This window comes from Saccopteryx leptura, chromosome 2 (assembly GCF_036850995.1).
Source record: "Saccopteryx leptura isolate mSacLep1 chromosome 2, mSacLep1_pri_phased_curated, whole genome shotgun sequence".
In the NCBI taxonomy this organism is placed as follows: Eukaryota; Metazoa; Chordata; class Mammalia; order Chiroptera; family Emballonuridae; genus Saccopteryx; species Saccopteryx leptura.
In genome coordinates, this window is record NC_089504.1 from 143768398 (window position 1) to 143785646 (window position 17249).

At 37.8% G+C, this 17249-nt stretch overlaps 1 protein-coding gene across 9 annotated transcripts in view; it reads left to right on the forward strand.

The window, feature by feature from the left end:
- PPHLN1 (periphilin 1) overlaps positions 1–17249 on the forward strand; it is a 167428-nt gene that overhangs the window by 122947 nt on the left and 27232 nt on the right. For all 9 annotated transcript variants that reach the window (XM_066368983.1, XM_066368989.1, XM_066368986.1 and 6 more), the window contains 2 exons: positions 1306–1425; positions 8814–8954. In XM_066368983.1, the coding sequence (XP_066225080.1) occupies positions 1306–1425; positions 8814–8954 (261 nt within the window). The remainder of the gene's footprint in view (positions 1–1305; positions 1426–8813; positions 8955–17249) is intronic.

A 17249-nucleotide genomic window follows, 5' to 3' on the forward strand; every position in this document is an offset into this window, starting at 1 on the left:
GGCATACAGAAGTGCTCATCTGCTTCTCCACCCTTCCCCCTCTCCTTCCTCTCTGTCTCTCTCTTCCCCTCCTGCAGCCAAGGCTCCATTGGAGCAAAGTTGGCCTGGGCACTGGGGATGGCTCCATGGCCTCTGCCTCAGGCGCTAGAATGGCTCCAGCTGCAATGGAGCAATGCGCCTGTCTGCCCTTCCCCCCCACTTCTCACTTGGAAAAATACAAAAAAAAGGGGATCACCCTGACAAGTCAAGTAAAACAGTGAATATTACTAATTTCTATTTTATAAATGGAAAACTCATGTCATAAACTATGAATGTAAAGCCATTTACCTGGCAAGTGATGAAACTGGCATTCAAACCCAGGTCTCTCTGTTACTTGATATTCCATTTTTTGTTTTAGTATGGTATGTGGTTGAGGAAGGTAAGATAATAATAGTTTCATGAAATGAAATTTAAATCTCTAGATTTTATGTAGAGAGTAGGATTTATGTAAATTATTATGAAGGTATAGAAATAGCATATCTGGACTTTTCTGTTGCATAAATTAGGAATTTAGCTTGACCAGGCGGTGGCACAGTGGATAGAGCGTTGGACTGGGATGCAGAGGACTCAGGTTCGAGACCCCGAGGTTGCCAGCTTGAGCGCAGGCTCATCTGGTTTGAGCAAAATTCCACCAGCTTGACCCCAAGGTCGCTGGCTCCAGCAAGGGGTTACTTGGTCTGCTGAAGGCCCACAGTCAAGGCACATATGAGAAAGCAATCAATGAACAACTAAGGTGTTGCAACGTGCAATGAAAAACTAATGATTGATGCTTCTCATCTCTCTCCATTCCTGTCTGTCTGTCCCTGTCTATCCCTCTCTCTGACTCACTCTCTGTCTTTGTAAAAAGTAAATAAATTAACACCCCCCCCCAAAAAAAAAAATTAGGAATTTACCTGGATGAGATTTTGGCATTATTTCATCGACTATAATTAAAGATAGTTAAAATCCATATGATGTCTTATATGTTCTAAATATTATTAGTATATTAGTTCATTGTCAATGTCTTTTGTTTAGTTTCTTAGATGACTTTCTGAAATTTTAATGGAAATGGAATTAAGAGATCTAGTCTATATGTCCAAAATAATTGCTACTTAAAGATATTCTATGTTGACTAATTTTGAAAAAGCAAATAAAGAATGTACTTGTTTTCTTTATATATTTGAAGGCTTATATGATTTTAAGTGTAAGTGGGGTATACTTCTACATGTATTTGACGTTTAAAAGCCCTTGAGAATTGTAACAGACCTGTTCTTCTGTTTTTATTAGGTGTTAGACAAACCCAGTAGGCTGACGGAAAAGGAACTTGCTGAGGCTGCGAGCAAGTGGGCTGCTGAGAAGCTAGAGAAAGCAGATGAAAGTAACCTACCTGAAATATCTGAGTACGAGGTAAGCATAGTTTCTCCTTTATGTTTCACATTTGAGAGTTTAGTCTAGATTTTAAATTATGGCCATACCTATGGTGGCACAGTGGATAAAGCATTGACCTAGAATGCTGAGATCACTGGTTCAAAACCCTGGGTTTGCCTGGTCAAGGTACAAATGGGAGTTGATGCTTCCTCTTCTTTCTTGCCTTATCTCTCTCTCTCTCCCTCTCCTCACTAAAATAAATTTAAAAAAATTTTTTTAAATTATAAGCTGAAAATATTTGGTTGGACTACTAAAAGTTACCACATACAATAATAGTAGGGCTATGTATGAATGAATGACTCTGAATTTAATAATTATACTGTGTCAATGTCTCCAATAGTTTAGAAGTGCAGGAATTTTATAAATAGGAAATAAAAAGAAAATATGTTATTTATGTGTTTCTTTTATGGATTTTGCTATTAAAAGTTCCTAGAGCCTGACCAGGATAGAGCGTCGGACTGGGATGCATAGGACCCAGGTTCGAGACCCCGAGGTTGCCAGCTTGAGCGCAGGCTCATCTGGTTTGAGCAAAAGCTCATTAGCTTGAACCCAGGGTTGCTGGCTCCAGCAAGGGGTTACTCGGTCTGCTGAAGGCCCGCAGTCAAGGCACATATGAGAAAGCAGTCAATGAACAACTAAGGTGTTGCAACGTGCAATGAAAAACTAATGATTGATGCTTCTCATCTCTCTCCGTTCCTGTCTGTCTGTCCCTGTCTATCCCTCTCTGTCTCTGTAAAAAAATAAATAAATAAATAAATAATTAAAAAAAAAAAGTTCCTAGAAATCATGATAAGCCATTAGACATAAACCAGTGAATTCAGAACAGATATCTAATTAGACCTTGGTCTTGGGCTATATTTATGAGTGTTAATCTAGCCTATGCAAATTATCTCATAAATATCCCAAGAAATGAAATTGTGCAGTTTGTGTTACTTACGACCTTTGATGAGTCTTGAATCCCAAAAGATGGGATCATTTTGGGTCCTTAAATACTATTTCTGAAATGTCTGTATTTTAATATTTTTAAATGAACTGAAAATTTTTTATATAACCTATAACATCTGTAATAAGGAAATATAGATGTTTTATGGGCAAAATTAAGCTTTTAGATTCAGGATTTGGTGCTTAAGGAATTATTTTGACATGATAGGCAGAGAATATAAAAATCTTTGTACCATGACAAATTATGTTTCTTTGGAGATTTATGATTTTCAGTTTGTTTTGGATGCCTTTCACAGAATGCCTTTTGTTTTTATCTGATAAAAGGGATTGAACATTGGAATTTAATATACATATTACATTACTACATACCATAAACTAAGGAAAAGGTTCTTTCCAAAATAACTAATGTACACAGCTCCTAGAAAGGACAAACCAATACAGACCCTCTCTGTAGTTATGCAAATGGGGACTTTTTTTTATCTATCATGTAGATATTAATTCTTAAATAGGTCAGGGGTTTTCTTTTGTTGTTGTTATAGCTATAAAATAGATATTTTATCCATATTCTTGAATAAATTTTTCTAAAACATCAAGCTCTTCCTCTTTGGTACCTTTCTAGTACTATTTAAATGTATGAACAATATAGTGATGCATATACGAGGGTCATTTTGCTTATTTTCTTTGATAACTTGGAATAATGGCTTTTATATTAGTAATAGATATAAATGCCTCAAAATTGCTGTTTTGGAGAACTGGTCATTTTTCTCAGGGTACTTAAATTCAAAAACTTCTAAAAACACTATATTGTTGTTTGTTAAATACTTTATTCAATTAGCAAGGCTTTATTAAGATATATTTATTCTCTATTACCCATCCCCATTATTTCTTAATCTCGAAAATTAAAAAGAAAATCTCACTATCTACCTTTCCCTGCTTTTTTTTTTATACCTTTCCCAGCTTTTAAATATTCTACTGATATTTCTATAATATTGCTTGACTGGATCTTAACTTTGAATAGATAGTGACGTTGAGTCTCGTAGGACTCTTTTAAACTTCCTTATTTTTTCTCTAAAGTATGCCCTGAATTTCCTAGATTTTGAATTAATAGAAGTAAGTAACCCTGAAAATCTGTAAGCAGAGTCATAGATCAGACATGATCTTCTGTTGAAACAAAGGCAAGGTGAGTGAGAGTGGAATTGAGATCACTTGAGTGTGCTTGTTACTTGTTGTGTCTCTTTACTGTTTGCTGAGAAGCATCCTCAAGTTTGTAGCATTATCTAAAAATGTTTTTCAAGTTAGATTTATACATTTTTTTATATTGGAAATAAAGCAGTTGGAAATTTTATTTTAAACTCTGTTTTTTGTTTTTTTTTTTTAATTTTTTTATTTTATTTTATTTTATTTATTCATTTTAGAGAGGAGAGAGAGGGAGGGGGGAGGAGCTGGAAGCATCAACTCCCATATGTGCCTTGACCAGGCAAGCCCAGGGTTTCCAACCGGCGACCTCAGCATTTCCAGGTCGACGCTTTATCCACTGCGCCACCACAGGTCAGGTCTTAAACTTTGTTTTTACTTTAAATATTTTATACTCTGTTTTTTGTTGAAAAGCTTAATCCCACCATATCTTATTAACATTTTGCTCAAGTACGATAGTTAACTTTTGTTCTTGGGTGTTTTTAAATACTTCAGTGACCCATGCTTTTTGAAATACAGACTTTTTCAGAATTTTAACCTTGGTCTGTAAACTCATATCTGATTTGAAATAATAAGCTGGGAGGAAAAAGGGACTTTGATGCATGGACAGAGTTTGATATATAGTACTTTGTGTGTATGTGTGTTTAAATTTAGTTGTAACAGTATTTTATATTAGCTATTGAAATAATGGTCTGTGTACTTCAGAAACAGTGCGTAGGTTCATTTTCAAGGGTAGAGAGAGATTAGGCCCTGGCTGGTTGGCTCAGCGGTAGAGCGTCGGCCTGGCGTGCGGGGGACCCGGGTTCGATTCCCGGCCAGGGCACATAGGAGAGGCGCCCATTTGCTTCTCCACCCTCCCCCCCTTCCTCTCTGTCTCTCTCTTCCCCTCCCGCAGCCGAGGTTCCATTGGAGCAAAGATGGCCCGGGCGCCGGGAATGGTTCCTTGGCCTCTGCCCCAGGCGCTAAAGTGGCTCTGGTCGCGGCAGAGCGACGCCCCGGAGGTGCAGAGCATCGCCCCCTGGTGGGCAGAGCATCGCTCCTGGTGGGCATGCCTGGTGGATCCCGGTCGGGTGCATGCGGGAGTCTGTCTGACTGTCTCTCCCCGTTTCCAGCTTCAGAAAAAAAAGAAAAAAGAAAAAAAAAAGAAATTGAAGATATGTTCAGTGATATACTTAAATATTCAGGATTGTTGTAGTTCCTGTTTAGTTTTATAATTTTACTTTTTGGCCACTAATAGAGTATTTCCTAAAGTATTTGATACAATGTTTGGGAAATGCTAGACCTTAAAAATTTAGGTTGATTTTGATAATTCAGCACTTTTCTGAGATTTTTAGTATGTTAATATGCTCATCCATGGTCTGTGAGAGGAGGACTAAATAATAAAGTTTGCATAATTTACCAAATATTTATGAAATTTTTTTCACAGTACATATTTTAGGATTAGTATTTCAAGGCACATATTTTCAGAAAGTAATATTATATTAAGCTTCTCATAGTTTATTTAAATTCACTACATATTCATTCTTCATCTACTTGTATCAAACACTGCAGTAGAGACACCATCTTAGCTGTTAAGGAGTTTACAGTCAAGTTTTATAGAGGTGTAATATACTGTCCTGCCTGACCAGGCAGTGGTGCAGTGTATAGAGCATCGGACCTGGATACAGAGGACCCAGGTTCGAGACCCCGAGGTTGCCACCTTGAGCGCGGGCTCATCTGGTTTGATCAGAGCTCACCAGCTTGGCTTGGACCCAAGGTCGCTGGCTTGAGCAAGGGATTACTCGGTCTGCTGCAGCCCCATGGTCAAGGCACGTATGAGAAAGCAATCAGTGAACAACTAAGGTATCGCAGTGAAAAACTAATGATTGATGCTTCTCGTCTCTCTTTGTTTCTATCTGTCTGTCTCTATATATCCCTCTCTCTAACTCTCTCTGTCTCTGTAAATAAAAATTTTAAAAAAGGTCCTAAAACTGGCCAGAAGAGTTTTGCTTTTGGCCATCATAATGAAAAGCAAATTATTTAGAGGCTGTTAGGCTTGGGACTCTGAAGTATCAGGTTTGAAACCGATTGAACCCAAGGTCACTGGATCGGCTGGAGTCCCATGGGTCAAGGCATGTATGAGAAGCAATCAATGAACAACTAAAGTGATGCATCTGTGAGTTATGTCATCTCTCTCTCTCTCTTCCTCATCTCTCTCTCCTCCTGTCTCTCTCTCTTGCTTAAAAAGAATAAATAAATAAATTTTAAAATAGAGGTTATTAGAATGTCTCAGTAGAGCAGGTTATTTTTTGCTGTAGAATAAAGTTTAAATATTTTTATTTAAATGTGAATTATGTTTTTTTCATATATATACACACAAACATACATATACATACATACATACATATATACATACATATATGTATATGTAGGGCATTATTTTCCCCTTTAGTATCACTCCCTATTCTGTCCCCAGTGAAGATCTTCATGGTCCTCATTGAGATTCATTCAGTGGAATCAATAGTGTTTGAGATAACAAAACTCAAGATCTTTCTTGATTCTACTTTGCTCCCCTTCCTGTTGTAATTTTATGCCATTTGTATTACAGTGATGACCTTATATTGTCTTTATTAAAACAATTTTTTTAATCCCTGGCCGGTTGTTCAGTGGATAGTGCATTGGCTTGGCATATGGACGTTCTGGGTTCAATTCCCAGTCAGGGCACACAGGAGAAATGACCATCTGCTTCTCTCCCTTTTTTTCTCTTTCCCCCTTTTGTTTCTTTTCTCTTCCCACAGCCAGTGGCTTGATTGGTTTGAGTGTGAGCCCCGGTGCTGAGGATAGCTCCATTGGAGCACAAAAACCTGAAGTGCTAAAAGTAGCTCAGTACTCAAGCATTGGCCCCAGAAGGGGTTGCTGAGTGGATCCTGGTCAGGTGCATGCAAAAGTCTGCCTCACTATCTGCCCTCTTCTTACCCCTCCCCCAAAATTTCTTTTGACTGTCTAGTTCTAGATACAGAAGGTCCTCAGGTTACGACACAGTTCTGTTCCTATGACAGTGACATAGTCCGAATTTTGGTGTAAGTCGAAGCACACCCTAGCCTAACACAGACAGACTACTTGTGCTTTTAAGAGTTCAAAATGGCATAGGTAAGTGTACTGGGGACGCAAGCTCCCTAACTCATATGTCGCCTTATTACGTATTCTGCTGCATGCAGCCAAACTAATTTACCCATGTAGTCTGTAAGTACAATACTAACAGTAAAAGCAGAAATACTCCATGTCTCAATCTTTTAAAGTTTTTATGAAATTGAGGATTGTAAGCTCATCATTATGTCGAGATTGTTGTAACCCGAGGACCCCCTGTATATTGAATATATCTCAGGTACTTACCTTGTTTTCCCTATAGTAGCTTGGATAATATATAATTAATTGAACTAAATTTAATTACTAATAAGCTTTCCCCCCAGTTTTATTGAGATATAATTGATTCAGAACTGTGTAAGTTTAAGATATATAGCATAACAACTTGACTTACATATATATTTTGAAATGATTACCACAGTAACTTTAGCTAACGTATTTCATCTCTTTTTCCTTGTAATGAGAAGTCTTAGGATTTACTCTTTGCAACTTTCAAATATACATTATATCAGTGTGTATATTCTCAGTACTTATTTTATAATTGAGACTTTGTACCTTTTGACCACCTTTATCCAATTTTCCCTTCATACTCCTACCTCCATCCTCGCCTCTGGTAACCACATATCTGATATTTTTTTCTCTGAGTGATTTTTTTTCTTTTTTAAAAGAGTATATATGCCTTTCTTTGTCTGACTTTGCTGGGTGAAAGGGATATTTGCTAAATTTGGATAAATGCTGCCAAAAGTTATTTTCTAAAGTTGTGGCATTATACAGCACATCAAGTGGAATGCCACTGCTTTAATGGTGAAAAGTACCTGTCATTAGTGTGTCTTCTCTAAACCTGCTGCTGTTTTCCACAACTTCAATCACAAAAATCTTGTTTTTTAATAAACTTGTAATAAATACACATTTTTTATTTCCTTCCTTAACGCCCCACCCACCTAAATATGCAACAGTAAAATACATGCTTGAGCTCAGTGTACTCTTTTTTTTTTTGTATTTTTCTGAAGCCGGAAACGGGGAGAGACAGTCAGACAGACTCCCACATGCGCCCGACCGGGATCCACCCGGCACGCCCACCAGGGGCAACGCTCTGCCCACCAGGGGGCGATGCTCTGCCGCGACCAGAGCCACTCTAGCGCCTGGGGCAGAGGCCAAGGAGCCATCCTCAGTGCCCGGGCCATCTTTGCTCCAATGGAGCCTTGGCTGCGGGAGAGGAAGAGAGAGACAGAGAGGAAGGGGGGGTGGTGGAGAAGCAAATGGGCGCTTCTCCTATGTGCCCTGGCCGGTAATCGAACCTGGGTCCCCCGCACGCCAGGCCGACGCTCTACTGCTGAGTCAACTGGCCAGGGCCTCAGTGTACTCTTTCTAAGTTACTGCTTACTGCCAGCTACATGGAGGCATGAACCTTTTTCTCTTCTGTTATTAATATGTCCATTGTTCCTAGGGCAGTGGCATTGTTATATAGTAACGTTTTGAAAAAACTTAAGTGTAGTAAAAATAATAGTCTTTCCTCATTAATTTCTCTTTTTATCAAGTGGTTTTAGAAAATACAGTAATTGGCTGTAGGCTTTTTGTGAGATAATTTATTCATTAATGAATTGTTTTAAAATAGAAGTGATTGTTACTGCTTTGGGGGATTGTTTTCTTTTTATTTATTTCAATAAATTTTTAGCCTATAGGGGCAAGATAGTTTTAACTTTCTGAAAATAGAATCCTTTTAAATTTTAATATAATTGTTTATGTGTACACATACCTCTCACTTCCAATTGGACCTTTTCTCTTTAGTGTCTCTTAAATAGATTTCTTAAAGAATAATTCTAGGACAGAACCTTCTAGTTCTGTCTTAATATAGTGTGAAATATAATTTTGGAATGAAATAAACCTAGAGACTTGGTCTTACCTAAAATTTAAAAGTTAATCATTTCCTCTTTAGTTCTCCTCACATCAGCTCATTATGCATAGTAAAGTTGAAAGTGTTTTCTGAAGACAGGTTAAATTTAGCATGTTTTCTTGATATAATCTGTCATTTAGTGTTTTTTATAAGTCATCTGAAATGCTATATGTTATTTAAGAAAGCAATTAAATATTTGTACTTCTTCTTAAAGGCAGGACCCACAGCACCATTGTTCATTGACCAGTCAGAAGAACCTGAGTCAAATGTAGCAGATGGCATGGAATTATTTGAAGACAGTCAGCTAAACAGTCGCTCTAAAGCAATAGCATCAAAAACCAAAGAGATTGAACAGGTGAGAATCCCTTTTTAAGTAATCTTTTGTTCCTGTCACTTTGCACATGGTATTTATAGTGAGTGGTTATTGAATGAATATATTTCATTTTGTCCTTTTCCACTTGTGACTGAAATTAATTTTTAAAATTATAAAATAAAAATTGTTTGATTGTAATTTTGATCAATTTGGTCCCCAATCCCTGCTTACTTATTTTTTAAAATATAAAGCAAATTTATTTTTTAGAGGATATTCTAGTTAGTATGGAGTAATGTTTTTAAAGTTAATAAAGATGGGCTGAAAGAAACATTAAATCTACCAAAATGTTAGTAAATGTTTTTTTGAATATTGGGATTACAGATGTTTCTCATTATACTTTTGAGTATTTTTCAAGTATTAAAGAAAAATAAATGATAGTTATTTAAATCTAATTTTAATGATATTCTTGAAAGTTAAGATCTTGTTTTTAATAGATTAAATCAATTGCTTGAGGATTAGTACAGGATAAAGCTAGTTATATCTTGTTTTTTAATAGATTAAATAATTTACTTAAAAACAGTTAAAAGACAAAGCCTATAGTGTGTAATGTATAGATTTGGAATGGGTAAGCCTAGAGGTTTAGACTTACTGAAGACTAAAAAAAGTAGCAATTATTTTTCTCTTCAGTCCTCCTCATGATGTTCATTATGCATAGCAGCATTTAAAGTGTTTTAGTATGGAAATATTGCCTGCCTCATAGGGTATTATCAGACTACAAGGATTAAATGAATAAACTGTGAGCTTTAGAAAATGTAACATGTTGCACAAGGATTTGTTTTTAAAGTTTCTCCCCTGGCCGGTTGGCTCAGCGGTAGAGCGTCGGCCTAGCGTGCGGAGGACCCGGGTTCGATTCCCGGCCAGGGCACACAGGAGAAGCGCCCATTTGCTTCTCCACCCCTCCGCCGCGCTTTCCTCTCTGTCTCTCTCTTCCCCTCCCGCAGCCAAGGCTCCATTGGAGCAAAGATGGCCCCGGCGCTGGAGATGGCTCTGTGGCCTCTGCCTCAGGCGCTAGAGTGGCTCTGGTCGCAATATGGCGACGCCCAGGATGGGCAGAGCATCGCCCCATGGTGGGCGTGCCGGGTGGATCCCGGTCGGGCGCATGCGGGAGTCTGTCTGACTGTCTCTCCCTGTTTCCAGCTTCAGAAAAATTAAAAAAAAAAAAAAAAAAGAAATAAAGTTTCTCTCCAATGCCTTGAGTAAATGTCATTATATTATTATATAAGCCTCTTAAACCTATTGGAAATTAAGAACAAAATTCCTTTCTCAAGGTGCTGTCCACTTCCACATCAATTAAAACCTATATTACTTGGTTAGATAGGAAAAGATCTTAATTAAACCCCAGATGTGGCCTGACTTGTGGTGGCGCAGTGGATAAAGCGTCGACCTGGAATGCTGAGGTTGCCGGTTCAAAACCCTGGGCTTGCCTGGTCAAGGCACATATGGGAGTTGATGCCTCCTGCTCCTCCCCCTGTTCTCTCTCTCTCTATCTCTCTCTCCCCTCTCTCTCTAATAAAAATGAATAAATAAATAAAAATCTTAAAAAAAAAAAAGTAAATTAAAAAAACAAACCCAGGTGTGATTGTGCAGCTTATATTGATACCACCCTAATGGCTAATGTTAAGAACACAGATAGGAAATTTGTTATGCAAACTAGTAGGGTTTCAAAAATGGAGGTGGTTATCAGTATCAGATGCTTAGAGAAATATAAGGAAAATGGAGACTGGAAACTTTTGTTTGATTTGGTGAAGGTAGATTGGTGCCTTCCAAGATATTAAATGAAAGCATAAATAAAAGGATTGCTCACAGGATATATCTTCAATATGAATACGAATATCATTACCATATATAAAACTGCTGCCTTTTTCTCTTTTTACTCTGATTTATTTTTCTTCTTAGCTTTTTTTGCTCCTTGACATTTACTTTTATTATTTTTTTGTGACAGAGACACAGAGAGAGGGACAGATAGGCACAGACAGACAGGAAGGGAGAGAGTGAGAAGGCTCAATTCTTTGTTGCAGCACTTTAGTTGTTCATTGACCGCTTTCTCAGATATACCTTGACCAGGGGGCTACAGCAGAGCGAGTGACCCCATACTCAAGCTGGATGAGCCCGGAAGAGCCCATGCTCAAGTCAGCGACCTTGGGGTTTTGAACCTGGGTTCTTTGCGTCACAGTATGATGCTCTATCCACAGCACCACCTCCAGGTCAGGCCAGACTGTGCATCTTAACCTGACCACCTAACAGAGTGCCCAGGCCCACCACTTAGTAATAAGTGCTTGATAAATGTTTGTTGAATGAATGATTTAATGTTATTTTTCTTTTTCACCTGATCTGTTCTTTAAAGAAGCGGTTTTCTTAAGAATATAATTGGTTACAAAACTTGACTGAAATTACAGGGGAGAGACTATTATTTTGGTTTATAGCCTCTTAATGTCTGTATGATCTTGTTATTCCTAGTTGATCTATTTGATCTTGAAAATGTAAGTTACTAATCAGATGCAGAAGCTAACATAGTGCACACAAAAATTTTTTTTTTTGCATTTTTCCGAAGCTGGAAACGGGGAGGCAGTCAGACTCCCGCCTGACTGGGATCCACCCAGAATGCCCACCAGGGGGCAATGCTCTGCCCCTCTAGGGCGTCGCTCTGTTGTATCCAGAGCCATTCTAGCATCTGAGGCAGAGGCCACAGAGCCATCCTCAGCGCCCGGGCCATCTTTGCTCCAATGGAGCCTCTGCTGCAGGAGGGGAAGAGAGACAGAGAGGAAGGAGAGGGGGAGGAGTGGAGAAGCAGATGGGCGCTTCTCCTGTGTGCCCTGGCTGGGAATCAAACCTGGGACTCCTGCACGCCAGGCCGACGCTCTACCACTGAGCCAACCGGCCATGGCTCAAAATTTTAATATGAAACCAGTTTTTATAGTACTTTCTAGATACCCATGTATGTTTGATCTATGTTTTTATCTGCCCATTGTTAAAACACATGAACATCTAATACTAAAGTTACCTGATCAGGTGGTGTGCAGTGAATGGAGTGTCGGACTGGGACACAGAGGACTCAGGTTCAAAACCTCAAGATTGCCAGCTTGAAATCTGGCTCATCGGCTGAAGCACAGGGTCGCTGGCTTGAGTATGAGATTGTAGATATGACCCCATAGTTGTTGGCTTGAGCCCAAAGGTTGCTGGCTTGAGCATGGGGACACTTGCTCTGCTGTAGTCTCCTGGTCAAAACACATATGAGAAAGCAATCAATGAACAACTAAAGTGCCACACGAAGGATTGATGCTTCTCATTGCTCCCCTTCCTATCTATCTGTCCCTATATGTTCCTTTCTCTGTCTCTTTCACAAAAAACAAATAAACAAACAAACAGACAAATAAATAAAGTATATCGAGGTCCTGGCCTGTTGGTTCAGTGGTAGAGCATCAGCCTGGCGTATGGAAATCCCGGGTTCAATTCCCGGTCAGGGCACACAGGAGAAGCAACTGTTTGCTTCTCCACTCTCCTCCCCTTCCCCTCCCATAGCCATGGCTCAAATGGTTTGAGCAAAAATGGCTCCATGGCCTCACCTCAGGTACTAAAATAGCTCAGTTGCCAAGCAATCAGAGCTGTGGCCCAGCCAAAGCATCGCCTGGTAGGTGGATCCTGGTTGGGGCACATTCGGGAGTCTGTCTCTGCCTCCCTGCTTCTCACTTAATTAAAACAAACAAAAAAAAGTATATTGAGGTTATTATAGCAAAGACAGATGACCTAAAGAAAGAAAAATAAATCTAAAAGAACGCTGCCATATTTTAATGTTAATAGAAATAAAAACAGTTATTATAAGAATTATAAAATAGAAGACTTAATCATGTTAAATATTGGAATATAACTACTGTGTTTTTGCGTGAGTGCTTTGGTTTTTATATATTGGCAAGAAAATCAAACCAGAAGCCCCCTAAATGTCAGAAAGCTAGCAAATAATATAATTTTATAAATGTCTAAAATTAAGTGATTTTTGAAAATGAAAAAAAGTAGTTTTAAGGGGATTTTTTCCTTAATTTTTTTATTTTCAGCTTTTGCATATTTTTAGGGATTAAATAACTGATGGAGAGGATATTATAAAAACTTGAGAAAGCTAGATGGTAGTTACATAGCTATCCCGAAGTTATTCTTTACATTTTTCATATGTTTTAAGAAAAAATAATAGCCCAAAACAAATCAAGCATAGACTAATGTAAAAATATAAATATTAGTATAATATTCAAGCTGCTTTTTCTTTGTATGTCAAGTTCAATATGTTTAGATATCTTGCAATGTTTTGAAGGTTTATATAAATCAGATCCTTCAGCTCTGGAGTTCTAAGAAAATCATTAATTTGTGGCTCTATTAAAATATAAAATAAACTAAATCTACAGGCCAAAATTTGGTATAATTAAAAATGCCTATAAATGCAGTGATTTTTAAATTTTTTTTTTTGCATTTTTCCGAAGCTGGAAACGGGGAGGCAGTCAGACAGACTCCTGCTTGCGCCCGACCGGGATCCACCCGGCATGCCCACCAGGGGGCGATGCTCTGCCCTTTTGGGGCATTTCTCTGTTGCATCCAGAGCCATCTTAGTGCCTGAGTCAGAAGCCACAGAGCCATTCTCAGCGCCCGGGCCATCTTTGCTCCAATGGAGCTTCAGCTGCGGGAGGGGAAGAGAGAGACAGAGAGGAAGGAGAGAAGCAGATGGGCGCTTCTCCTGTATGCCCTGGCCGGGAATCGAACCCGGGACTCTTGCATGCCAGGTTGACGCTCTACCACTGAGCCAACCGGCCAGGGCTGATGTTTAAGGGAATGAGTATGGCAGTGGATTGTATTAGAAATCACCTCTGTGAGGGAGCAGATTCATGTCTTTTGCCATATTTTTGCTGTCTCATCCCTGGGTATATACAAATTTGGTAGGGTTAGGGGTGCAGATTCTTTCTGAAGAAGCTCCAAGATATGGCAGAGAACTACTGGTCTCAAATTCTTTAGCCAGAGACATCAAGTTGCATTTCTATATATTGTGTTGGTATGTGAATCATCCCAGTTTTGCTTGAATATCCTTTAGTGGGTATGTTCCATTCTTTTACCATAACACATTTAACTTCCTTATGCGTTGGATTCTATGGTATATCATTTTCCCCTTTATTCTCCCATATTACCCCTGCTTATCTAATTTGGGCCATTTTTTACATTCAATTATTGGGATAGTTTCCTAGCTTCCTGGCTTTTGAACTTAAGCACATTTCAGAATTTCTCTTCTCATTACAGTAATTCCTAGAGAGGTATAACCCACAAAATGATTGGTGATTCATATTCCAGTTCAGGTGTTTGGCATTAATCCCTTGACTGATATCTCTCAAGTCCTAACATACTATTACTGAACCATTTGATTTGAAAATGAGTCTTGCTACTTGATATTTTACCGGTAAGGAATCTTATTTTTTAATAAATTATTACTTTGAATGAACCAATCAAATTGAAATCCTCCATTATTACATACCCTCTTTTTTTTATTTACTGCACCTCCAGGGATAAAGCAACATTTACTTTAACTCTTCAGAACATTCTTGTGTTTAAAATTCCTTCATACTGTAATAAAAGTGTGCTTTAGATATAGCATATGTTTTCTTGGGGTACCGAAATCTGATGTTAAAAGTCTCTTTGTAATTCCTCAGTGGAATTACAATATCTGGATTAGATTTTCTCTCTTCCTCTTCAGATGGAATCAGATAATCTGAGTAGATCTGGGATATACATACATATATTATATGCATTTGCATGTGCTGCCTAGCAGATCATTTGACTAAGAATGTCAGCGTAGCTAAAATCCTCCTAAAGTGATAAGTAGCAGAGAAGTAGTTAACTTAGTAAAACAACTGCTAAGGATAGTTAGTATGTGGTTAGAGTATTAGGATATTTTATTATGCAAACTGGTCTTGAGCAAAGACCTTCCATCTCTTTACTCTAAGGCACAGTACTTATATTGTGCTTCTTTACCTTTGTTGTACATCTGTAGGGTGTCTTGGATTTCTACTATAGGTATTCTGATAGGTGGGTTATCAGAGCTTCACAAACTTTAATATGCATATAATAAATCCCTTGGGGTTCTTGCTCAAATACAGATTCTGACTCAGTAGATCTGGGGTGGGATTTGAGATTGGAATTTCTAACATTCTCCCAGGTGATGCTGATTCTACTAATCTGTGGACCATATTTGGAGTAACAGTGTTGAAAGGATGTGACTTTTTTATGCATTCTTCTTTAGTTTCTACTGTGGTTAATTGTGGAAAACTACCACATTACTTTTATGTAAATCAGAGAAGTTCTAGTCTACCCATTTTAATAGCTATAATTGATATACAATAAAATACATAAATCTTGTGGATGAGTTTTGACAGTTGTAACACTGTGAAACTATCACTCTTACAAATTCTTATGAAAGTCTTTCTTTTCAGGTATAAATGTTTGATTATACTGAGAGTAATAAAGATTTAGTTAAGAACTAGAGCAGGGGTCCCCAAACTGCGGCCCCCTGAGGCCATTTATCCGGCCCCGCCGCACTTCCAGAAGGAGCACTTCTTTCATTGGTGGTCAGTGAGAGGAGCATAGTTCCCATTGAAATACTGGTCAGTTTGTTGATTTAAATTTACTTGTTCTTTATTTTAAATATTGTATTTGTTCCCGTTTTGTTTTTTTACTTTAAAATAAGATATGTGCAGTGTGCATAGGGATTTGTTCATAGTTTTTTTTTATAGTCTGGCCCTCCAACAGTCTGAGGGACAGTGAACTGGCCCCCTGTGTAAAAAGTTTGGGGACCCCTGAACTAGAGTTATGGCCATATCCCAAAAGTATGTGCTCTAATTTGGTTTATGTTGAATATCTTCCATCCATTCCTTCAAGGCTGTATTTTTTTTTCAAGGCTGTATTTTAAGTAATAACATACACAAGCGTAAAGGTCAAAAGGCACTAGAGATTATGCAATGAAAAACAAATTTGCTTCCTAATAACTCTTAGCTTCCTAATTTCTTTCCCCAGCATATAGATAAATTCATATGTAATATGCATATATAATATATGTGTATATAGAATAGTATTTATGTATTTGTGTATACATACATATACACACATACATGTAATACCCCCACATCTACCACATGATCAATGCAAGTGAATAAAAGGTAAGAGTTGGTTTTTGTGTCTCCATACTTTAAATACAAATGGCATACCATGTTCCCTATTCAGTGTATACTAGGTAACATTCTATATCAGTATGTATAACTACATTGCTCACAAAAATTACGGGATATTTTATCACTTCATATTCATTTTGAAGTATTCCCTAATTTTTGTGAGCAATATAGTCCCCTATTAATAGATATTTTTAATCTCTTGTGAACCATGTTTTAAAATACAGTTTCTCTGATTTCTCCACATTTAAAAAAGTTTTATATGTTTATTTTTTAATAAGCAAAGTACTACTTTTTAAATGAGCAGTTTGGGGTGGGGGGTTAATACTATGAGTGTCAAAAGCCTATATTTAACCCTGGCTGGTTAGCTCAGTTGGTTAGCTTGTCATCCAGAAACACCAGGTTTCAGGTTCAATTCCTAGTCAGGGCACCTACAGAAAGCAATCAGTGAATGCACAATCAAGGGAACAACAAATGAATATTTTCTCTCTTTCTCTCTCTCTCTCTCTCTCTCTCTATCTCTATCTCTCTTCCTCACTTCCTACCTTCCCCCTCCCTCCCTCCCTTCCTCCCTCCTTCCCTTGCTTCCTCTGTCTCTCTAAAAAAACCAAACAAACCTGTGTTTATGTCTTATGAAGTGCTGTGTGGGTTTTAATAACTGCATAAGAAATCACCAGAGTGCCTTTTAACTTCTCTTAAGTGTGATGGCATTCCAAATTTGAGAATAACGGAAGTATATGACTGTAGAGAATCTTAGTTTCTTCATCATCAACCATTCTTAAAAACTATATTAGTAGATAGAATTAATACAATTGAAACCAGTATAATTGTAGGAATATGCCTGAAACCGTTCTTTAAATGCATTATTCATGGTATTCCTCAAATCACAGAAAATTATTTATATAGGAAAAAGCCTCTTCTTATTTGGTAGATAATAGTTAATAAAAGAACAAGTATGATGGAAGCAAATTCATTTTGAAACTTCTTTGGCTATTTCAGAATACTATCCTAACATAATGCTGTTTTATGAAAATGCTGCTATTTCTACCTATTAGTAAGTCTCTTGAAATAAGGGCTGATTATATAT